Consider the following 23,475-nt stretch of genomic DNA (forward strand, 5'->3'; position numbering starts at 1 on the left):
TGGGGCACGTAAGCTTCTATATCTCACTTCATGATCTGTAAAATGGGGCTAACAACTCCAGCCCAAGCTCCCAGGAATATCCAGCACCAATGAGACACTTAATCCCATTGAGCAACCGTCTCGCTCTCTCAACTCAACAGCTAATCCGGTTGCCCTCCGTGAAATCGAAACTCAAACCCCAGCTGGGACCCAAGAAACAGCTGAAAAGGCATTCGGTCTTTGATGGGAGGAGGTAAATTCCCTTGGGACCCAAGAAACAGATAAATTCCTGTTTCTCCGAGCGTGAGGGTTGGCCCGGTGTTTGGTGACCCCACCTTGCGGATTCTCAAGGATCTTTCCTCCGTGGCCAGAAACTGTAGTTCTTAAAGGTCACAAGGCGTTAGGGAGAGGTTCAGTGCGAAGCAGAGCAGGACAGGAAAGTCACGGAGTTGGGTGAGTCACGCCCGGGGCGGGGGGTGATTCAGATGAAGGTGATGGTGCTTCTGGATCCTTCAGACTGAATGGGGGCGGCGGTGGTGGTGTGTGTGACACAGAGAGTCACACATCTGCCTTGAGAGTTACGCGATATGCCCCCTGCCGACCCCGCTGTGAGCTCTCATCCCAAAGACCTTGTTTGGTTAATAACGTTCATATTTGTTGCCTCTGTTGACACGAGACCTAAGCTTTAATCCTTTCCTTTGAGGCTTGGAGGAGGAGGAGGATGGACAGGGCTTTGGGGGTGGGGCTAACAGGGCAAATTAGGTTACGATCCCCAAAATGAGGCACCCCAGGCTGCTCCACAGGTGTCAGCCTGGAGGATAGGGACTGTTTTTAAATTTCTGTTTTATTTATTTTTGAGAGAGAGCGACAGAGACAGAATATGAGTGGGGAGGGGCAACAGGCAAAGGTGACACAGAATCCGAAGCAAGCTCCAGCCTCCGAGCTGTCAGCACAGAGCCTGATGTGGGGCTCGAACCCACAAACCGCGAGATGGTGACCTGAGCCAGAGTTGGACACTTAACGGACTGAGCCACCCAGGTGCTCCGAGAGCAGGGGCTGTTTTGAGCCTACCACCTGTACTGCAAAACTGTGTGACCTTGAGCAAGTTGCTTCCCTTCTCTGTGCTACAGGCGGGCCTGGGTCTGACAGCACCCCATGGCCCTCCACTTGTCTCAAACCCACGTTCTCCATTTTTTCAAATAATTCAATTTCACACAGCTTCTTGTGGCGGAAGGGTACTGTGAAATGACACGGAGGAAACTTAAATGCATGCCGTTCAGTGAAAGAAGTCGATCTGAAAAGGCGACATTCTGTACAATTCCAACTATAGGACATTCTGGAAAAAGCACAACTATGGAGAGAGTAAACGGATCAGTGGTTGCCAGGGTTGGGGAGGAGTGAAGGGTGAACAGGAGGAGCACGGAGGAAGTGAAAATCCCCTGCATGATACCATGTCATTATACTTTTGCTTAAACCCGTAGAAGGTCCAACACCAAGAATGAGCCCTAATGTGGGCCACCTGGCTGGTCCACCCAGTTAAGCATCTGACTCTTGCCTTCAGCTCAGGACGTGATCTCACGGTTCGTGGGTCCGAGCCCCATGTGGGGCTCTATGCGGACAGCGTGGAGCCTGCTTGGGATTCTCTCTCTCTCTCTCTCTCTCTCTCTCTCTCCACCTCCCATGTTTGCTCACTCTCTCAAAATAAATAAATATTTTTAAAAAAATGAGCCCTAATGTAAACTATGGGCTTGAGGTGATAATGACGTGTCCATGTAGGCTCATCATTGTACCAAATGTCCCACGCTGGTGGCGGATGTTGATGATGGGGGAGGCTATGCATGTGTGGGGACACGGGGTCCATGGGAAATCTCTGTGCCTTCCCCTGAATTCTGCTGCAAACCTAAAACAGCTCTAAAAAATAGTTTATGGGTTAAAAAGATTAACTGAAATTAATATAACACCGTATGTTAACGAACCGGAATTCAAGTAAAACCTTAAAAAAAAAAAGAAGGACGTGCCGTATCCCACAGCAGCTAACCTCCTGCTTAAAACGGACAGTTGGGACAGTGTTTTTCTCCACCAGGCCAGTAAGCCAGGACCCACTGAAGGGCTGTCTCATCATGGCCCAGGAGAAACACAGCTAGAGTTCCTGACCTTTTGGCAGCTTCAGGAAGTCCCTCTGGCTTTTGGGCCTTCTGTTCTCTTCTCGAAATGCCACCAGAAGGGCTTGATCTTTCCCCCGGCTGACACCGGCCTTGGGATATTTTGCAATAATCAGGCCTGAATAGAGGTCCGTGTGTGTGTGTGTGTGTGTGCATGTGTGTGTTTCTTCTTTGTGTGACTATATGTTGACCTCTGACACAGGTCGGGGTTGGGGGTGGGGGGTCCCGGGCAGCCCCCCTCTGCGGTTTCATTAGCTCATGCCACAGGAAGGGCAGCTCTCCAACTCACGGGCACCGAGCGACCTGTGAGGTTTGAAATCTGCGGATTCCTGGGCTCCTTCCCCCAAGACGGTTGGGCAGGTCTCACACAGCACCTCGGGAATCTGCATTTTGAAAGGCCCCCAGGTGAGGCTGAGGAAGGGAGAGAGACTTGGAGAAATCCTGCCCCGATGTCGGGTCCTGGAAGAAAGCTCCGGGATAGTCCCACCCAACCCCCCTCAGGTCTGGAAGAGGAAACTGAAGCTTAACTGGGGAGGGACTCGTCCGAGGTCACAGAGTCGGCAGAGCCCAAGCTAGGCGACTCAAGGTGACCAGGCCTGCGTGCAGGTGGCACCGGGTATTTACTAAATGGTGACAGGGCGCTCCCTCATAGGTCAGGGGGCTAAGAGACCCTGTTCGTCCTCTTCCTCGCTCTCTCCCCAGCCCGCCTTCTCCTTCTGTTATTTTCTAGAGCTCACTCATAGCCTCTGCGACACAGGCCCTCCCCAAGCCCCGTGGACATATTGCTCAGCAAACACAGCTAGGATCAGAAGCAAAAACAACACCCAAGGAAGCCACCACCCTGCTGGACACTAGACGCTCCAGAGGGACCCTCAGCCACCACAAGCCGGTGCACTGAACAGGGCGGGCATCTTCCTGGCCCGGCCACAAAGAGAAAGTCCCAGCCCAGTTTTCCGGGCCCTGTGGGACGGAAGCCCACGCCCCGGCCGGGTCAAGGCCAGACTGGGCGGCTTGGAACCAGCTGGGCTTTTTCCTCCCAGCCGCCTCTACAAGAAAGCAGCACAGAAGCCGTGTCCCTGCCGTCCGCAGCAGCTGCTGATGTCTTCCGGACCCCCAGGGAGGGAGGTCTTGTTAGCCTAAGGCCCCCTCTCTGTCCCCCCCACCCCCCTCGCCCCTGCCACTGAGGTCTGTGCAACTTCTCCATTCAAACAGACGCCTGATACAAGGCGTCCCTGATAAAGCGCCTCCTGGGACAGAGGGTCAAGTCAGCGCCGCATGAAATTCAAGCTTTTGTCCGGGAACCACCATTCCCCTCCCCCACCACGCACATGGTTATTTAAAATCAAAAGCCACTACCATTAAGGCTTGTCCTCCACAGGGTTGGGGACAGGAAGAGTCACTCCCTGACCGTTAACTGACGACCCCTTACGCAGAAATCAGTGGTAGCGGAGGAAAAATAGGAACCCAGCAGACATACGTCGGCTAAGATTCCAAAGTGGAGGGTATCCTATGACTCTGAACATATTTTTAAAAATGGCTAGCCAACGGGTGGGTCCCGACAGACAAGGGGGAATCTCTGAAAGAGTCCGCTCGTCCTGGCGTTTTGTTCTAAAATGACTTCCACGAAATGCTCTTGCTTTCCAAGCGGACGATTCGGGCTGTCGGACGCGACCTGGCTGGAGAGGCCCTCAGTAGACCCACCGCGGGGCCAGACACCCACCCCTCCAGCCCCCAAAGGCACATTCTGGAAAATTATGCCCATCAGCTCGCACGCAAGCTGCCCATCGTAACACCCGGCCCCACGGTACCTTTTCTGCACGAGGCCACAGGTCACAGGCACCACACTGGCCCGAGAGGTCTGCCCGGCCGGCAGTGCAGAGACCCCAACAAGCCCGGACAGCAGGGGCGAAGGAGAATTGCTAGGAACACCCCCACCCACACCCTCACACACATCCCCTTCCCTGACTGCTCCTCCCCGTCCTCCCCACACCCTCCCTTTGCGCCAATGTGATGGCAGCAGCTGAGCAGACAAGTCATTTCTAAAATTAGCCGGTGAGCCCCAGGTCTGGCCGGGAGACGGCAGCCCGGGGTGGCCGTTGACCAGGCATCGGACAGCATGGACATATTTGGTGGCGCGGAGCAGGGGAGGGGACAGCTCCCCACGCAAGCACATTCTCAGCCGTCATCCCTGTCCCCGGGCAGGCCGCACACTCCGGCCTCGGCCCTACACAGATAACCACCGGAGGCCGCAGGGATTGGGCGAGGAGGAGAGCCGGGCCCCACACGCCAGCGGGACTCTGGAAAAAAATAACCGGAGCGAGTTCTGCCGCCTTGTGGTGAAGAATCGATGCAGGAAAACACGCGTCACACTCCAGATGCCATCCCGGGGGCTTTCCTGAGCTCATTTACTATTCCCGACAACCCCGCACCAGGTAGGGTTTTCCCCACTCTCGTTTGACAGAGGGGGAAACTGAGGCACAGAAAGGTCGACCAACTGGCCCAAAGCAGTGGAAAGCCGGGATTGGAACCCAGGCGGTGCTGGCCCCAGAGGGCCCAGTCTTAAATGCTGCATCCAACAGGATGCAATAAAAAGTGCTTTGTCCAGGCACCTGGGTGGCTGACGGTTAAGCGTCTGACTTCAGCTCAGGTCATGATTTCACGGTTCGTGAGGTTGATCCCTGTATCTGGCTCTGTGCTGACAGCTCGGAGCCTGGAGCCTGCTTTGGATTCTGTGTCTCCCTCTCTCTCTCTGCCCCTTCCCTGGTCACACTCTGTCTGTCTCTCTCTCTCTCTCTCTCTCTCTCAAAAGTAAATAAATCTTTAAAAAAATTTTTTTAAAAAGTGCTTTGTCCGCTGCCCAGAAGGCGCAAAATAAGAACGCCGATAGATTTAGCACATCACGCAAGATCGCGCAGCTCGCAAGGGACTCAAATCTAGGTCTTTCTGATTCCGAAGCCCACGGTCATTCCATTCAAACATGACATGCTGCTTCTCTTAAGAAACACTTCAGCCGGGGCGCCTGGGAGGCTCAGTTAGGTTAAGCGTCCGACTCCTAATATCGCGATGCTCAGGTCGTGATTTCACAGTCCGTGAGTTTGAGCCCCGAGTCTGGCTCTGCACTGACAGTGGGGAGGCTGCTTGGAATCCTCTCTCTCCCTATTTCTCTACCCCTGCCCCCCACACTCTCTCTCTCACAAAAATAAATGAGTGAATTTAAAAAAAAAAAAAAGAAAGAAACACTTCAACCAGTAGTATATGTTACTTTTCTACCCCTGTGGCTGATAGAGCAATCTATTCTCAGAGTACTTCCTTCCTTCTCGGTGCTGACAATTAGTAAAACGTTTACTGGCCCACCTGGGTGGCTCAGTCGAATCCTGCTTCGGATTCTGTGTCTCCCTCTCTCTCTGCCCCTTCCCCGCTCGTGCTCTCTCTCTCTCAACAATAAATAAACATTAAAAAATTTATTTTTTAAATGTTTACTCATTTTTGAAAGAGCACAAATGTTTACTCATTTTTGAAAGAGCACAGAGACAGAGCACAAGCAGGGGTGGGGCGGACAGACAGGGGGACACCGAATCCGAAGCAGGCTCCAGGCTCTGAGCTGTCAGCGCAGAGCCTGATGCGGGGCTCAAACTCACAGACCGCGAGATCGTGACCTGAGCTGAAGCCGGACGCTTAACTGACCGAGTCCCCCAGGCGCCCCTGAACATTAAAAAATTAAAATAAAATGAAATAATAAAATACAATAAAATGTTGATTTATTGTTGAGAGAGATAGCGTGCATGTGCCAGAGTAAGGGAGGGGCAGAGAGAGAGAGAGAGAGAACACATGCTTCAGTGGGGGAGGGGCAGAGAGAGAGGGAGACAGAGATTCCAAAGTGGGCTCTGAGCTGACAGCAGAGAGCCGGATGTGGGGCTTGAACTCACGAACCACGAGATCAAGACCTGAGCCAAAGTCCGAGGCCTAACCAACTGAGACACCCGGGTGCCCTGAGAATTAGCGTTTTATTGGAAGTTCACGGAAACGCTTTTCTCTTGACATTGAAACTTGACCCCACCCTCACCCCCGCCCCCACACTCCCGCCAGCTCCTGAAGCCTCTTGGTGCTTTTCTGTCCCGTTGATCTTTTCTATCTTCTCGTGGCTGTCGGTCTTACACGGTGGGGTGGACACGCAGAAATAGCTCTCTAAGGCTGGGCCGGGGGTCTCCGTCAGCCTCAACCTGCAGTGATGGTTAGGTTGGCCTGAAGGCAACTGAGTCCCGAGGGCACCTGGCACGTCAGCAGTATCCCCCTGGTACCTGTGTTGCTGGAAAATCCATCAGGACAACTAAGTATTGCCTTGACCGCGCCGTAATGTAGGGCAGCCCCCGTCAGCAGTAGTTTGTCACCCGGCTGAGCATTTGTCTCCGGTCTCCAGGCTTCCATCCCAAGGGGGGCAGGACAGCACGAGAATGTGAAGGCACTGTCACCAAGGGCCCCGGAAACTTGGCCCCTTCTGGTGTTTCTGGAGCACAGACCGTCCCGAGTGGCTGTAGGTCCTTTGCAGCACAGACCACAGACCAGGGAGCCGTGAGTGTGCACCCGTGCCCTGGGGGTGCCAGGTTATCCCCCCGGGAGACCTGGCCCTGTCTTCAGTTGGTCAGTTCTGGGTCCACAGAATGGCCTAGGGATGGATTGTGCCATTTTACTGGGGCAACTGACTTCAGCCTCCCGATCCTCCTTCTTTTTTTGAGCAGGACCCTTGTGGGGGGCCCATCTCTTTTGCCCCTGGGGATGCCACATTCTATTCATCGTCTCCATACGGCCTGTGACTCGGGGGCGCCCAGTGCGCCCCACCTCACCGCACGCTAGGGTGATTGCTTCCACCTGGCTTGTGACGGCTGAGTGTTATCCCCCAGCCTGTGTCGTGTGGGGCTCCCATCATCCTCAGTGTTCTTAGAGAACTGTGTGTGTGTGTGCGTGTGTGTGTGTGTGTGTGTGCTGGTAACTGGAGAACAGTCCTGTGCATCTGAGCGTCATGGTCCCCACGGGATGCAGGGAATGGTCTGCGTCTGTGTCTGTAAGTGGCTGGTACACAGCAAGTGCTCCATAAGTGCATGTGGAATAAATCGCCAAACGTACGGAAACTGGACTGGAGCAGGTGTCCCGGGATCTGGTCCCGCATCGTGCATTCTCTGGATGCCCGTCTGTCTGTCTGTCCATCTCCCACTAGTCTGTAGTCCCGTGTTCATCCTGGCTACCCAGCACCAGGCCAGGCACTAAGCAGGTGCTCATGGAATCTTTGGTGGCTGAAGTAAAACCAGTGAACAGAAGACTATATAGCCCGGAGTGTGGAGGGGAGAGAGATCCCTGTAGAAGGACCCCCAAAGCCCACCCCCTGGCCAGGGTCTGGAGGTGGTATGTGTGCCCAGAGCTCTGGGTGTCAGGGAAGGGCACAGGCTTTGGAGCTGGGCCCAATCCTGATCTCAAAGAGGTGTGTTCATCTCACTGGGCCTCAGGATTCCCTTCTACAACATCAGGATCCTTGGGCCACTGACCGCTCTAGTCCTTCATGGCCCACGGTAGGTGCTCAGGGAATGTTTGTTGAGTGACTGAATGACCGCATGTAGATCTGTAAAGGCTCCTCCTGACTCTGCACTGCCTGCAGAAGCAAGCCAGTACCCACTTCTTAGTGGTTCTGGTGGCCTCCCGGCCGCCCCCGGTGGGTTTTCCGGCCTTACTTGGTACGTCCCTTCAAGCGTGTCCACTTCTCTGTATTCCTAATCCCTTCCTCCGCGGTCTACTGTAGGAATTCTGGCCAGCCTCCCCTAGCATTTTCTGTGCTCAGAGGAGCCAGGCTGCCGGGGTCCTTGTCAGGGTAACAACCCTGCAGCCCCGGAGAGTGGCCCTGAATGCATATACCCTCCCATATCCGGCCTTGGGGCCCCACTCCCCTTGCTCTAACACCCTCAGTATCCAGTCCCTGGAAAATGTCTCCCTGCCCCTGCCCATCCATGTTCGCTCCGTCTTGCAGCTGCATTGGCATAGAACTCCCTTCCTCCCTCATCAAGCACTTCCCCAGCGGGGGGATGATGGGGCGTCACCCTAGCCAAAGGCCTAGTGGCGAGGAGGTAAGGGAGGGGCAGATCCTGGGGGTGGGGGTGCTATTTCTCCATAGGAAGGAGTAGAACACGTCTGCGGCCTCGGAGAAGTCAGAGGAATCTGGAGGTCCAAGAGTTCCAAGGGCGTCAGCTCGGATGTCCCCATCCCGTGTGACAAGGTCTCATTCTTCCCCAAGCTGAGCGTGCCTTGGCCAAGCGGACAGACCTGCCTTGGGAGTTTAACCACCTTTGGAAGTCATCTGATCTCATTCCTGGGTCCTAGGTCTGGTCCTCGTTTTCCTTCCCGCCCACCGTGGATGTGGCCCTCTCAGTCTGGCAGCTGGTTCCTCTCGGCTGTTTATCTTTCCCTAAAGCATCCATTAAGCTTAGCGATAGCCGCCCATCGCATCGTCCCCCTGTCCGGTAGTTAGTGTCCCTCCCACTTTTCGCAAACTCTTTGTTGCCCTAAATAAAGAGGTCGACGGAAGCAAGCTTGAAACTGGCAAGTTCATTCAGGGGTTGCAGACGGATTGCAGTTCTGGACAAGCAAAAACGGTAGCGAGCTGCAGGCGAGCCGGCTGGGGGTTTGGGATAAGTTACGTATGTTTCTTTTAAATGTTTATTTATTTTGAGTGGGAGAGCACAAGCAGGGAAGAGGGAGAGAGAGAGGGAGAGAGAGAGAATCCCAAGCAGGCTCTGCGCGGTCCGCGCATTAGAACAAGGCGTAAGAGACCTAGGATATCTTTGATTGTGCAATACGGGTGGAATGGGGTTTTGTCCGAGTCGGATGCGCTTCCGGAGGGGTTATGAGATCCTGTCTCCCGTGAGAACAAAAGACGAACTGCTGTTAGCACTGAGATGATAAAGGAGGGGGAAAACACAGACGCTCCACTGGCATGTGTATATCGAATAATGCAGCCACAGTTAACGTCGTGGCAAAGGTGGGTTACGGGTGAGAAGGCAGGTGCTGTGTCTGTTAGCGTCTATCGAGGAACAGGCCTATTAGGATTTGTAGACTCAGGCAGCCTCCTAACGAGTAGCCAAAGTTTCATCATGCTGAGATGTTGGGCAGAGTGGGGAGGTCGATAACGGATTCATTAATAATTTTAAGGAGTGGGTGAGACTTTCGGAGGTTGGTCATTAAATTCTTATAGTTGAAAGACGATGACGGTTTTTTCACATCATTGGTCACGGTTAGATTCCATGTAGGAGTGATGAGAATATGCACTGTATTAAGTTTAGGTACCCTATTTGTGATTAGCTTTTGTAAGTGTTTCGTCAAAGCCTTCTCCAGTTTATGGTGGGTTTGGGTTAGGCATGGGTTAAGCGTCAAGCCCGGCGCGGGGCTTGAACTCACCAACTGTGAGATCCTGACCTGAGCTGAAAGCAAGACTCAAGACGCTTAACCCACTGAGCCACCCAGGTGCCCCTGGGATGATAGGCTGTATTTGTGGGCAGGGAATGTAACAAGGGGGCAGTTCACTCAACATGCGCCCCACCCGCCACTAAAGTGAACGGAACCGGTGAAGCCACACGAAGCTGCGTTCAGCCCGGCCCTGAGTCATCCCCCCGCCCCCACCTCTGGCAAAATTCGCCAAGGTAGATATGGGACAAGCTTGGACCGATGCCTCAACATCCAAGAAGATTCCCACGCCATCAGTCTTCTGTAAATCAGTGTTATCCTCCTGGGGGCACATGCTCCAGGTTCCTTTCCAATGTTGTAGTTCTTTTTTTTTTTTTTTTTAAGTTTATTGATTTATTGTGAGTGAGACAGAGACAGCCCAAGGCAGGGGAGGGACAAGGAGAGAGGACAGAGAATCCCAAGCAGGCTCTGAGCTGCCAGCACAGAGACTGACGCGGGGCTCGAACCCACGAACTGTGAGATCATGATCTGAGCCAAGACCAAGAGCCGGACATTTAACTGGCACCCGCAGTTCTTTTCGAGACTGCGACCTCTTCGCAGCTTGGTAGGACATAGCGGCCAGTGTCTTCCCTCCACTGGCACACCGTCCCAACTCACCTCTGTTGCAAATTTGCACTCTCGGAGCCCCCTCTCGTTGAACTAGTGGCTTCCTATGTTCCATCTACGACCACCGATTCCCATCTCTGACCACGGCCAGCCGGGAAGTGGGTGATCCAGGCCCCCACGCCCCACTTCAGCCCCTGCTTTCTCCCACCGCACCCGGGACTGACCTTGCAGACTGTTGTCTTGGGGGGAAGCTGCCTCTGAGACAGAATTCAAGGAACAGAAGTTTATTGACGAGTTCTCTGGTACCTATACCAATGGAAGGATGGAGAAGAAATGAGGATTGTGGGGGGGGGATGTCTAGCTGTGACAAAGGCCCCCCAAATGGCTTCGGGCAGCCAGATGAGAAGTTCTTCCGTGAAGGACGATCTGGACAGCACATGATGCTACCCACTACAGACCCTTGGCCAAGGTCATCCGTGACATATTTGGCAAGGTAGAGCGACTCATGACCACAGTCAGCACCATTGTTGCTACGCCTGGACACAATGTGTCCACACTCACCCCTGCAGTCACTGGCCAAAGCCATGGGCAAATTCCACCCTGAAATGACCTGGAAGCTCACTGGCATGCTGTTTCGTGTCCCCGCCCCCACTGCATCTCATGGATCAGATCTGCGGTCTAGAAAAATCTGTCCAAGGCATTGATATCAAGAAGGAAATGCAGCAGGTGTCAGAGGGCGCTCTGGGCCCCAGGAAGCACCAGCCCCCACTGCCGCAATCTTAACAGTAACGCCTGCTCCTCCTCCTTTGGGGATGGCATCACCTCCAACACCACTTTGCCCAGCTCATTTCCTGGCACGACAATGAATTTGGCCACAACCACCACATGGCAGACCTCATGGTCCTCAGGAGCTCCCAGGAGTTAAGAGTCCTGGCCAGTAACCTTGGCAACAACCTTTCCCCTTGGTGGAATCTCTGCCCCAACTCTGTCCCCAACACAGATAACTTCCCATCGTCTATACCAGGGGTTCTCAACTGGGGGGTGGCTTCACCCCCACAAGGGACATTTGGCAACGTCTGGGGTTGTCCAGACTGGCTTGGGAGGGGTGTGGGCACTGGCATCCAGCGAGTAGAGGCTGAGTGGTGCTCAACACCCTACAGTGCCCAGGACGTGCCGCTGTCCCCGCCAGAGACTGACCCAGCCCCAAACTTGCTGGGTCCGAGAAACGCTCTTCTGGTGCCTCTGGTGCCCACCTCTGGTGCCTGAGGAAGGGGAGGGCCCGGGGCTCCTGTCCTCTTCTGTCCTTGCCCATCGCTCTGCCATGGGGTCCACACCCCGCACGTCGGGGCAGGACTGGGAAGGGGGAGGGGGTGGGGGTTGCTGGGAATGCATGCTTTAGAAGGGAGAGCAGCAATTATCCGTGAGACAACGTGGAACAAGCCAGGGGACGTGGCAGGTGCTCCCTGTTTGCTTGCAAAGGGCCCCTCACATTCACCCTTAGTCGAAACTTGGATGTTTTTGGTTGGGATGGTCCCTTGGGCGCATCTAATCGAATGCTCGTAATTCAGGAACGAGAAAATCGCAGAGCGAACAGGTGGCCTAGAGCGGCCGGCTGGGAGTCGGGGGCCCAGCACTCACCCCGTCCTGCTGGGCCAGCAGCTCTCGAGAGCGGCCCTCGTTACAGGGCGCATCCGACCGAGGCCTCGGCTGCGTGCCACCCTCTGCCCACGGAGCGGACCACCCACTCCACAGCCGGGCCTCCGCACAACTTCTCTGACAAATGGTTTCGAATCGGCAAACACGAGCACATTCCGGGGAAACCAGATGGCTACACGAGTCCATCGTACTTTCCTTCTTTCCTGAACTGGCAACACACAGAACGTGCTTCCAGTTCAAGGACAGGAAACAGCCAGCCTACCCTCCACCTGTGGGCCCTCAGGCGGGCAGATGTGCCACGCCACCTCCTTGGATTTTTGGTTTAAACTGACGTGCACCCTGGGGTCTCTCAGCTTGTCCCCGTGGGAGCAGGGATGGAGAGTAAGGGGTCTGCACTTCCGGGAGGGACTCCAAGGTCACCCTGAGAGTAAGCGGCGGGGGCGGGGGGGGGGCAGGGGGAGTGCTGGGGTAGCCTAGACTAAGTGGGGAGGAGACTGTGCTCCAACACTCCAGATAACCACAGAAATGCAGTCCTCTTCCTCTTTATAAAATCGGCCCCTGTGTGGATCGTTCTCAAAACCAGGATTCATTAAAAGGAGTCACTTCCTGACGTCTTAGCAGCTTGATAAAAAAAACAAACAAACGCAGTTTTGAATCAGGGGCGGGGGAGGGGGTTGGGGTGGGAGGACAGCACACCAGAGTAGAAATCTTTGTACAGATGCTTTTTATTGAGATTTTAGGTAAGCAGTTTATCAACATGGAAAACCAGCCTAGCTGCTCCAAAGTAACCGTGAAAGCCGGTGATCATTAAATGGACTGCACGTGCCTCGCACAGGGCGGGTGGCCGCAGGCGTGGAACAGCATCTCACGTGGGAGAGGACTTGAAACGTGCACTAGTTAGGCGTCTACTGGGGGCGGGCTATAGACTTCCACTGGCACGATCAACGGGAAGAGAGATCACACGGGAATTACATGGTGATTTTACAGGTAACGGTATCTAGATTTACAATAAGGCTGTAGAGCAACGCACAACAGGAAGCGAATTTCTTTCTTTCGGGATGTGACACTTTGCCAAGAATACAGTAAATACGTTACCGTGTTGGTGGCTGCCCAGCGAGGAAGACAGGCAGAGAGAAATGTCGGCATGTGAGGAGGGACCCCTTCTCCCAGGGACCGGTCATTCCAGCTCACGTCAACCGGTCTGTCCGCTCGAAAATAAGACCCCTTGCAAATACAACCTCTCGCAAAGTTTTAATCCTAGATGCGGGTGTTCGCCTTTATGATCCCGTTTTCCAAACCATTTGGAAGCAGTGAGGGGGCAGGGGAAAGTCACGTTCAAATGTGCAACTCCTCGGAAGTGGTGTTTTCAAACACAGCTGGCCATTCGTAACGAGTGCCGAGGGCGGACCTTTCCTTCGGTGCTTGGTAAGTCAGGTGCAACAGTCGCATCTCGGGGCGACGGCGAGACGGGTGGCGGGGATTCGGCACAATCGGACCAGGAAATGACGATCTGGGCTGAAGGATGATGGAACAGAAGGGACGTCTCCCTGCCCCGCTCGCTAGGACGAGGCCGTGGCTTTAGAACTGACATCAAAAGGGAATCCCGCCGAACCGTGTTACTGAGACTCGTTTATGATGCAGCCAGTCTAGAAGAAAGCGTGTGGGGTACCTGTCAACGAGCAGGACGGCTTCTGAAGAGGTAGGTGAAAGCAGTATTTCATGGCAAGTTTGCTGTCAGATGTTCTCGAGAAAGCGCAGGCGCTACTCAGCACAGAGCAGCCGATAAGCTTTTGTTGAAAACAGTCCATGGCAGTGGGGACGGCTGTTGGCCCCATGTGGCTGCGCGCGTTATTTCCGCTTTAGCTTACGAGAAACAGAAAGGACTGCCTTTTCTTTAAATAACAAACTATACAAATAAAAAGGAGCAGAAATAAGGAATGCTTCGATGGAAAACAAACGTAAGGATTCAATAAATAATATAAAATGCTTTTGTGCTAAAATAGAACTCTGTTTTTATATATATATATATATATATTTGTATATGCAGTTTAGCAATCTTTATGTTACCCAGAAAAAGCCAAATCTATCATAATCATTTAAAACATAGAAAAATACAATTTAACAACAGAACTTAAAAAATGGCCAGTGTTTAGCTTACAAACCACATATAATATATACAGCATGGAATGTTAATCAACTGAGACACAAGAAAGAAATTAAATTTCAAGTCCTTTGTAATTACAAGTGCACGGTTAGAAATATTTCTCCATTCCCTACCCTTACATGAAAGACATTTTATAGTAGGACAAAATAAAATATGGGAGCAGAGTTAACAGTATTCAGAGATGATTTTGAGATGGTGGTATAAGAGAGTTTCCTCTAAGAATGCTGAGTTATTGAAACCTTAAAAGGCAGTTTTTATTCCTGTAGGTTTTTGATGAAATGCATATACTGTTAATCCATTTTCTGGTGTGTGTGTGTGTGTGTGTGTGTGTGTGTGTGTGTGTTTAAATAAAGGTAATTTAACATTTGGGGTGCTGCATTTATTGGTCAGTGCTCCCCGGCCACGTCAGTGAGTGTCTGGGCATTGGGCACTTCCAGGGTTGGGGGGGCATCCCTGTCCCTCAGCTGTAAAACAGCAGGTCTATTAGTTTTTGAGAGTGAAAGAAATCTAAAGTCCATTACGACCTGAGGAAATCGTATTATTTTAGAGTTCAACTTTCATTAATTCGACAGGAAAAAACTTATTTGAATGCAGCCTGGGTAAAAAGAAAAAATGCATATTTGTATGAATTCAAGTAATTAATTCAGATCTCTCGGGGCAACTTTTCGTGGGAGGGAAAATCAGGTTAGATCTTTCGGAAAAAACGTTTTCAAATTTAAACTATTAAAAGCTCAGTCTACGGATCGTTATTAAGTAATCTCTAACCCAACGTGGGGCTCGAACTTGCAACCCCGAGATCAAGAGTCGCCTGCTCTGCCGACGGAGCCAGCCAGGCACCCAGTATCCAAGCTCCTCCAGGAGTGAGCATGGCTTAAACAGCAAGTCTGGTGCTGTTATTCTGGGAGGCTTCCTGTGGCTTCAATGGATGTGCGACAACGTCTGCAGCTGGCCACATGGCCCTGGGGACAGCCACCCAGACCCTGCGTCTGGCCCTCTGGGGAGCAGCAAGGCATGGCCAAATAGGGTGTTAGCTCTGGGTGCTGTGCAGAGTCCTGATGGAAAGCCAATGGCCTATTTATAAGTTCAGAGGCTCCATAACTGAAAATAAAGTGGCCGTGTCTCACCATAATTACTATTCAACTCCTGTTTCAAGGAGGGAAAGAATCAGCCAGCTTTAACTCGGGCGTTTGCACGGTGCTTGGTGTAAAGGTTGTGAGTTTTGACCTGCAAGGTAACGTCTTCCTTCCTTTGCCCCATTCCTACCACTGCCCTTGTCTGGGGGGGCGGCGCCCAATCCACTCACCCCTCCAGCCCACAGCCCCCCCAGCCACCACCTGCCAGACTCCAGTGAAGCCCCACCTCCTCTCCGGGCACAAACGTGTCAGTCCTTAGGGGTGGAGAGGAGGTCATTCATCATGCGTCTCTGGATGACCCAGAAACCCTTCCCTGAACACTACTGAGAAAAAAACCCACGTGTGATGAAGTCTTACAAGATAAGTCTTATCTTAATGCCAGCGCATTTGAAAGTATGTTTTCTAGATTTGCATCGCGTGAAAGAGGCCCAGCTTTGAGAACCTGGTTTTCTTCCTGACATGAAGTCGATTCCGTCAAAAAGGCAAATGCTGTGATTGAACTGGTGCAACTACAAATGCGAAATGAAATTTTTTAAATCATCAGAGAAAAACCGCTCTTCGATCTTTTCTCGTGTAGGTAAAGCTGTCAATTGGTAAAGGGTGTATTTTTTAATGGCCAGTGAGGGCCTTAACACGATGGTTTCTGATATCCGTGTGGCGCATTTCAAATCACAAATCGAGCTCAGTCTTGCTTCAAACAGATGGTTGCGTGTTGTCGCTGTGGTCTTTCTGGAGCTGGAAGGCTGCTGTCCTCCACGGCTGGCCCTTCTTCCCCACGGATCCTGAAATCGTAATGTCAGTGAACTGGCCAATCATTTCCATTAGCACGGAACCAGCGAACTGCTGTAAGTTTTGCTGAAAACTCCTACTTCCACATGAGACAGAAGGAAAAACCACGACCCCCCAAGGCCATGAAGGAGCGATTGCACCAGTGAGAGTATTTTGGCTTAAAAAAATAACCTTGGACTCACTCAAGTTTTTCATGGATTCCATACATGTTGTATAGCAGCTGGAGGTAAGATCATCTTTGTTTTTAGACTTTGCCCTTTTCATTCCCTTGATTTATGAAATCAAGACATTGTAACTTTATAAAAATATTACCAACTTTATCTTCCTTGGATAATGAGAAAATGTGTGAATTTCGTCCTTTTGAATGGTCCACACGTAGGAAGGGTCAAACGTCTAGGAATGATGTGACACTCTTAAAACCTTCGGAAACAGCCAAGTATGCCAAGACTTCTAAACCAGCAGCTTGGGGCACCTGGGTGGCTCAGTCGGTTAGGCATCTGACTTCGGCTCAGGTCACGATCTCGCGGTTCGTGAGTTCGAGCCCTGCGTTGGGCTCTGTGCTGACAGCTGGGAGCCTGGAGCCTGCTTCCGATTCTCTGTCTCCTTCTCTCTCTGCCCCTCCCCCGCTTGTGCCGTCTCTTTCATGCGCAAAAATAAACAAACATTAAAAAAAATAATAATGAAATAAACCAGCGGCTTTCTTTGGCCATGCAAGGCCATGCAGGCACAAGGCGCTGGCACAGAAGGGTCCCGGAGGTGTCTTCTGTCTGGCAGCGGAGAAACTGGCCCCGTCAGGACGCCTGCGGGGGCAGGTGCAGGTAGGAGACAGGCCAGACAAGACCCCAGCACTGGGAATTAAGGTTGAGGCAAAAGGGCTCTCAGGTAATTTCCCAATTCACGTTTCCCTTCTAAAAGGCAGATGAACCTTCTGTTCTACTCTGGAGCGAAAAAGGTATCTTTCAAACAGCCGCACACTGGCGTGGCTGACGCGCTCGGGTCTGAAAGGGGAGACGCTAAGCCCAGCCCCTCGAGGAGTCTGTGCCCGAGGGCCTTGACTGTCGAGCAGGGACTCGGGGCACAGGGAACTGTAAGTGCTCAGCGCATGGGAGGCTGCAACGGGGCTGGTGACAGCAGGGACAGCTGTCGTTAACCATAGTCGGGAAGGCGCTCACCCTTTGCGAGGAACAACTACTTTTCTGTTGCTGGCAGTTTTTTGGGTTTTTTTGTTTTTGTTCTGAAAACAGAATTTGAACGTCAGTCTTCCCTTTTAGACCAGGGGAAGGCATGTAACTAGGGCACCCCTCCTCCTCTACTGGCAAGAGCGGAGTAGAATGGATATGCTCATGTAGACCCCAACTGGTAGCTGAGACGGGTAAGGAACCTCCAGATTTCTTTTCCAAAGCAACTCCTATGAAATGAAACACGTTCTGTAATTATCTTCCAAACTCTCCAAACAGAATTTCATTAAAAAGTACTCACTTTCCCAATGAGCACAGGACCCAGAGATTTGGACCCACTGAAAATATCGAGGGCAGGATGCAGACAGCTGTGATCGGTTGCTGGTACTGTTAGTAGTTAACTTAGAAACATACAACGAGACTGTACTAAGAAGACAGATATGTGGACTTTAAAAAAATTATTGTTATTATTTTTAGTCTGATGACAGAGAGGACTGCACTGGGAAAATTACTGCTTCTTACAGCCCAGCATTTATTTGGGGTGTGAAAAGGGCGCAGGGCGCGTGGCGGGAGAGCAAGCCGGGGCTGGGGGCAGATGACAAGATGCCTCTGGGATCAGGGGAAGGGCCTTTCCGCTCCCCTGCTGTGTCGGGCATGGGGTGACCCACCCGGGGGAGCAAAGTACTACTCACTAACGACAGGCCAAGGTCGACAGGAAAGTCAACAGATGCGGTTAGCCCATCTGGACACATTCATTCTTCAGCATCCTTTAGTCAATGAAATTCACTGTAAGTTATGCTACGACGTGAAACGGAGCGATTCTTTCCTTCCTGTACACACCCGTTATGGATACGTGTCCTGAGGGCAGGCAGAAGGAACCGGAACGAGCGCGTCCTGGAACCGCTTACTGTCGGAACCCTAGACAGACCCGCCCCCCAGCAGCCGTGTGCACCCAGACATGTGAAAGTGCTATGTGTTTATTTGAAGATGTCTGAGAAACCGCTGTTGCCCCGGAAGCCAAAACCCCACGGCCTCGCCTTCACAGCCCGCCAGGCCTTCCCACGATCCGCTGTGGGACGGATCCGCTGTAGAACGCCCTCAGTGACGAGTGATGGCCACGTCCTCTGAGGGCACACTCCCTCTGTTCCCTGTCGGAGGCAGGCTGGTACCCGTGGTTCCGCACACACGGTGGGGGCCCAAGTGCAGCCTTCTCGGCAAGTATCTTCGGCTTTCAGCCCCGGGCAACGAGAGGTGGGTGTGCCCACGTCCTGCCCTGCGGCCTTGTGGACCAGGCACGGGGGAAAGTGGCACGTGGAACGAGGCAGCGCCAGGGCCATCCGTGCCCGATGCGGCAGAGGGCTGCGCTCCGTCCTGGCAAGCGCAAGATGTGTCTGATGGTCAGACGTACAGATCGAGGGGATGGGCAGGAATCATTCCAAGTTCTAAATTCATAGATACCCAAACCGGGACGCGACGAAGGAAAAGAACTTTCGCTTGTTTCTTCAGTAGTTTCGAGCGTGGACAGATGTGATGCAGAGGGAGGCACTCGGGGGGAAGGGGTTGTGTAGGGGGGGGTTGGCCGGCCCCATGCCGACAGCGGTCAGAGCTCTTACTGGGAGCACTTCAGCGTCCTGGGTCCTCCCGGCCGTGGAGGGGCCCTAGGGACACGGGGACCGAACCTCCGACCCCCGGACTTCTCCAAAAGGCTCCATCTCAAGGGCTGAAAACCCTCGGCACGGGCTTCCTTGCGGCCCTGTCTCCCCAGGACCCTCCTGCCCTGGGTGTCAGAGGCCATTGCTGTTCCTGTGACAGAGGGGAGGCTTGGACAGCTCAACCACGCTGGAGCGGGACTTGTTGAGGAACTTGGGGGCGCGTCTCAACAGCCGCTGGGCCTCCGTAAACGTTTCGGTCAGCTCCTTCTTCCACTGCACAAACTCGGGGTCGCTCTGCACGGAGACACAAAGGGAGAAGTTGCCACGGGCTGGCCCATCCTGCCGACAGCCGGGGTGCCTCTGGCAATGACAGTGACGTGCTACTCTCCGGCCCGCGGCGGCCTGCATCACTGCGGGCCACACGGGCGGCCTCCTCCAGGGCCTCCCGCGGGAAGCAGGGCCAGGCCGGCGAAGCCCCTCGGGCGCTCCTGATCCCCACCCCGAAGCACCGCCGGTGATCGGCTCAGACATGACCTCCGATTTCTGATTTCTAAACTCAAGTCTGTAAAATAATACCTGAGGGGGAGCTCTGACAGATTAACCTGCACCTTCACGCGGGCCCTGTGGCGGTGAAGTTACTCAACACACGGCCTGGGCATCTACTGCTGGTTTCTCTCTCTAAATATGCTCTCGTGCACATCCCCCCACCCCCACACTCACCCGCGCACACCCCACCACCCTCCACACCCGAGACACGCCCCCCACGCCTACACACATACCATACACCCCCACCTCCCACCCGCACCTACGCGTGCACACACACACGTACACACACACACCAGCACCTCAGAGGAATTAAATTTGGGCTACGGTAGAACTTTGGAGCGAGAAGGACGGCATTCCCCCTTAGAGGAGTCACTTTGGTATCTTGCATTTGATTAAACATCCAAGCCTCAGCCTCAAACATGCTGAAAGAGGAGAACCTGGAGACCAGGGGCGCCTGGGTGGCTCAGTCAGTTGAGTGTCTGACTTGGGCTCCAGTCAGGAACTCATGGTTTGTGAGTTCGAGCCCCACACGGGGCTCTGCACTGACAAGGCTGAGCCTCCTCGGGATTCTCTCTCTCTCTTTCTCTCCCTCTCTTTCTTCTTCTCTCTCTGCCTTTCCCCTGCTCATCCTCTTTCAAAATAAATAAACTTAAAAAAAAAAAAGAACTGGGAGACTCGATGACAAATAGACCCCTAGTAAACAGTGGACAGTTTCCAGATAGGGCAATCCAATTACTCCACAGTCTTCCCCTCCTGCCATTTTCTGACTTTCATATCCTTGACGGTAACTGTTAATTTGCTGAGCTCCTGGTACCCCGGGGCTTTCCTGCTAAGTAAGTGATAAAGCATGGATTTAAGCAGAGGTTTCATACCCAGGCAGCCATCTTCACTGGACATATGTATAGCTGCCCAAGCTTGCACCTAAGGGACACGTTTTTAAAAAAAAAAAAAAAACCAAAAAACTCACCTCGCATTGCAAGACAAATTGCTTCCCTCCTTTTATCCTCAACAAAATGCATTTCTTGTCTTTAATCTGAGTTTCTTCCACAGACAGAATCTGTTCCATCGTCAGTAAATTTTGCTAGCCATAAAAAAAAAAAAAAAATGACAAATTACTTCACACTATTTCCCAGCTTCTTCCATTCAATGGATAAATAATACGGAAAACTATCAGCTCAGAAGAAAAAGTAAAAAAAAAAAAAAATCAGTCTTTTTCTTTCTTTGAGGATATTCTAGAAGCGAGGGGGAATGGCTACAAAGAAACACGCACAAAATTTAAACTACGGCATCTCGGAGGAAACGGCAAAGAAAGGAACATCTCGATAACTCTCACGCAGAATTGATTTCTGAGCGGCCGTGAGTCACACGTACCCTCTCTGTGTCGCACGCCCATCTGAATTCTACCGACCAGGCTGTAAGCAGACAATGAAGCACCGTGTGACTTACGTGAGCAAATGGGGCGGGTTGTTTTTGACACGGCAGCCCAGGGAAGGTCTAGCAATGTTGGCTTATAAGCTAATGATTTTTCGCAAATATCAAAATGATGTAATAAATCCAGGTGACATCCTTAAAAGATGGTCACACCGGGTCTATAAGAGGATGGCCTAAGGTGACTGCTATAGGGTCATGAGTACCTGACCGTTTAATGTTTTTTTGGATAAATACTCCAGGAATCCTAAATGAAAAGCACCATCATGGAGGCTCACGTTTTATATTACCTGATTTATACCTACGAACCTATCCATCCATATACACCTAGACAGCTCTCAAACAGCACGCTACACATTGACTCTCTTGAAAGCAAGCTAACTTACTGAATCCCATGTGTTTAAAAAAAGGGAAGATTTTTTTTCTTAAAGTTTTCAAATATCCTGAAAAGTGAGACAATTTCCTTTCAGTGTGCGCCACAGAGACTGCCCAGTAGACAGCAGAATTCAGTTGACCCTGGGACAACACGGGTTTGAACCGTGTGGGTCCACTTCCGCGCGGATATGGTTTCTTTTTTTTTTCCCCCCAGGAAATACAGGACAGGTCTGTAAATGCATTTTCTCTCATGATTTTCTTAATAACGTTTTGTTTCTTCTCGCTGACTCTATTGTAAGAATACAGCATATAAGACATATAACAGGCAAATTTTGTGTTAATCAGCTGTTTACGTCATCGGTAAGCCTTCTGGTCAACAGCAGGCTATTAGTAGTTCTTTGGGGGGAGTCAAAAGTTATATGTGGGTTGTTGACTGTATGAGGGGCCAACAGCCCTGACCCCAACCCCTGTCGTTTAAGGGTTAACTGTAAATATGTCATATGCTCAGGGCCACTCATTATCTGGAAAGATTACATCGTACTAATATACATGAATTATAGCTTGGGTGCTGAGTTTATAGATTTGTGAAATACATATACTATATGTAACACATATCTATAGTATAATATTATATAACATAATACATATTATGTAATACCAGCACCTGAGTTATAATTCAGTACTCCCAGAGACTTAGTACTTCATAGCCCAGATGTACTGGCTTTGGAAGACAGCCCCCTGGCACTGGTAATGGTGAGAAGGTCTTGTGCATTTGAACGGGATGTGATGTTCGACAGCAGTCACTCATAATTCAGCAGCCACTTTACCCACAGGGATTTTAAAAAGTCCAACAAACAAGATTAGAGGTCACTCTTTTCTGTACTTCTCACCACTGGACAACTGATGGGCAGTGTGCGGACACATACAACACATCGACTATACGTGAGACCCCCGTCCTGCTTCCTTGGCCCCAGAAGCCGAGCCACTCCCTCCCCGAGAGCAGAAGTGTCCCTTACGCCTGGGCTGCCAGCTCCAGACAAGCCCTCCACTCCTCACACAGTAGGCGCTTAATAAATGCTGCCTGCCTTGCTTAAAGGGACAGTGGGGATCAGAAATTTCTTTCTACCTTGTTCACAAACATGAGCCCTCGAAACGACCCGAGGGTATCTTCCTGCTTACGGAACGGAAGTCACTTAGAATTTTCCAACAAAACGGACACCGGAGGAAGTGTGGCGGGGTGACCTCACCTCTGCGCCCAGCATCCCGGCTCGCTGCATTTGGGCCTGACGAGGGGAGGCCCCGTGAAGGGGAGACTGGGTACAGGCAGACCCACAACTGTTGGGCTGTGTCATGGGCGTTGGATCTTCTTCTCTGAGCTCTGGATTTACATGCCTCCGTCTGACTCCAAGGTCCGAGATTCTTTTCTCCCCCCTCTTTTTTGACCTACCTGACTGCTCTCTAGCCCTTCTTCAAACCTGGCTGTTTTGACCTCTCACGTTCTATTTTCAGATGTTACAAAATCCTTCCTTGACTCGAGGGTTAAAAGCTAAAGTCTGAACACCAAAATCTCACGTGGGCAGGTTAAAACAGTTACGCGGAGCTTCGCGGCGTATTCCCTGCGACACGAGAGCCATGTGGCACTCGGGACGCTGGAAGCACGTGCTGGTGACGGCACTTCAGACTCACCCGGGACTCTCCCTCTCCTCTCCATTCAAGTCTGTTTGGAAAGAGGTAAAAATAGCGACGCTGCCACTGAGTCAGGAATGGGTTCCCCAGTTTTAGCATGTAGCCATGCATGATGCAGTCTTTTCCCAGAGCGTAATCTGAGGAATATAAAATAGCCACGAATTAAATGGGCTCCGAAACAGATCGCCCGTGTTATTCTCAGAAACAACAACAACAGAAGAATGACACACTCTTTGGAAAAGTCAAGTTTCTATGAGTGGAAACATGTCCCGTAAACCATTATCTCGGGATCACAAGGACGGGTCTCTTTGGCTCTCTGCTGACGTCGTAAGTGGCTGTTCCTCAATATTTGGATTCGTCTGTGATGTTCCCTGACTGCTCAGAGAGGACAGAGGTTTGTTCCCAAACTATTCTTTCGTTACGCGTGACAGCAAGAATGGGAGAGTAGAGAGGAGTTCGATTCGAGTGCTGCCCAAAGTACCTCTGCCTTTACGTGGGCCTGGGGTTCTCCCTTCAATCCTGTGAATAATAATAAGGAACTTACCAAGCAGCCGAGGTAACACGAGGATCAAAACTGCTTACTCCTTAAGGTTGTATTTATGCCTCAAATACATGGTTACGCAGACAGACCAACTCACACTCATGCTGAGTCCTGATCACGCTGTTAGAATGAAATAC

The 23,475-nt window shown here is 51.8% G+C and overlaps 2 protein-coding genes across 7 annotated transcripts in view; both read right to left on the reverse strand.

Moving 5' to 3' along the window:
- MYO18B (myosin XVIIIB) overlaps positions 1–4,115 on the reverse strand; it is a 258,324-nt gene extending 254,209 nt beyond the window's left edge. For all 3 annotated transcript variants that reach the window (XM_053902225.1, XM_053902226.1, XM_053902227.1), the window contains exon 1: positions 3,950–4,115. The gene's annotated coding sequence lies outside the window, so the exon portion shown is untranslated. The remainder of the gene's footprint in view (positions 1–3,949) is intronic.
- An 8,438-nt stretch (positions 4,116–12,553) lies between these two features.
- The window catches only part of GRK3 (G protein-coupled receptor kinase 3), a 131,842-nt gene continuing 120,920 nt past the window's right edge, over positions 12,554–23,475 (reverse strand). For 3 of the 4 annotated variants that reach the window (XM_053902229.1, XM_053902228.1, XM_053902231.1), the window contains 3 exons: positions 22,798–22,934; positions 20,276–20,389; positions 12,554–19,056 (listed from right to left, as the gene is read on the reverse strand). In XM_053902229.1, coding sequence (XP_053758204.1) covers positions 18,895–19,056; positions 20,276–20,389; positions 22,798–22,934 — 413 coding nt within the window. In that variant the 3' untranslated portion in view covers positions 12,554–18,894. Of the gene's footprint in view, positions 19,057–20,275; positions 20,390–22,797; positions 22,935–23,026; positions 23,317–23,475 lie in introns of those variants that run through there. The other variant, XM_053902230.1, reaches the window with a different exon arrangement.

This window comes from Panthera pardus, unplaced genomic scaffold, assembly GCF_024362965.1.
Source record: "Panthera pardus isolate Hobbes unplaced genomic scaffold, ASM2436296v1 HiC_scaffold_15, whole genome shotgun sequence".
Classification (NCBI taxonomy): domain Eukaryota; kingdom Metazoa; phylum Chordata; class Mammalia; order Carnivora; family Felidae; genus Panthera; species Panthera pardus.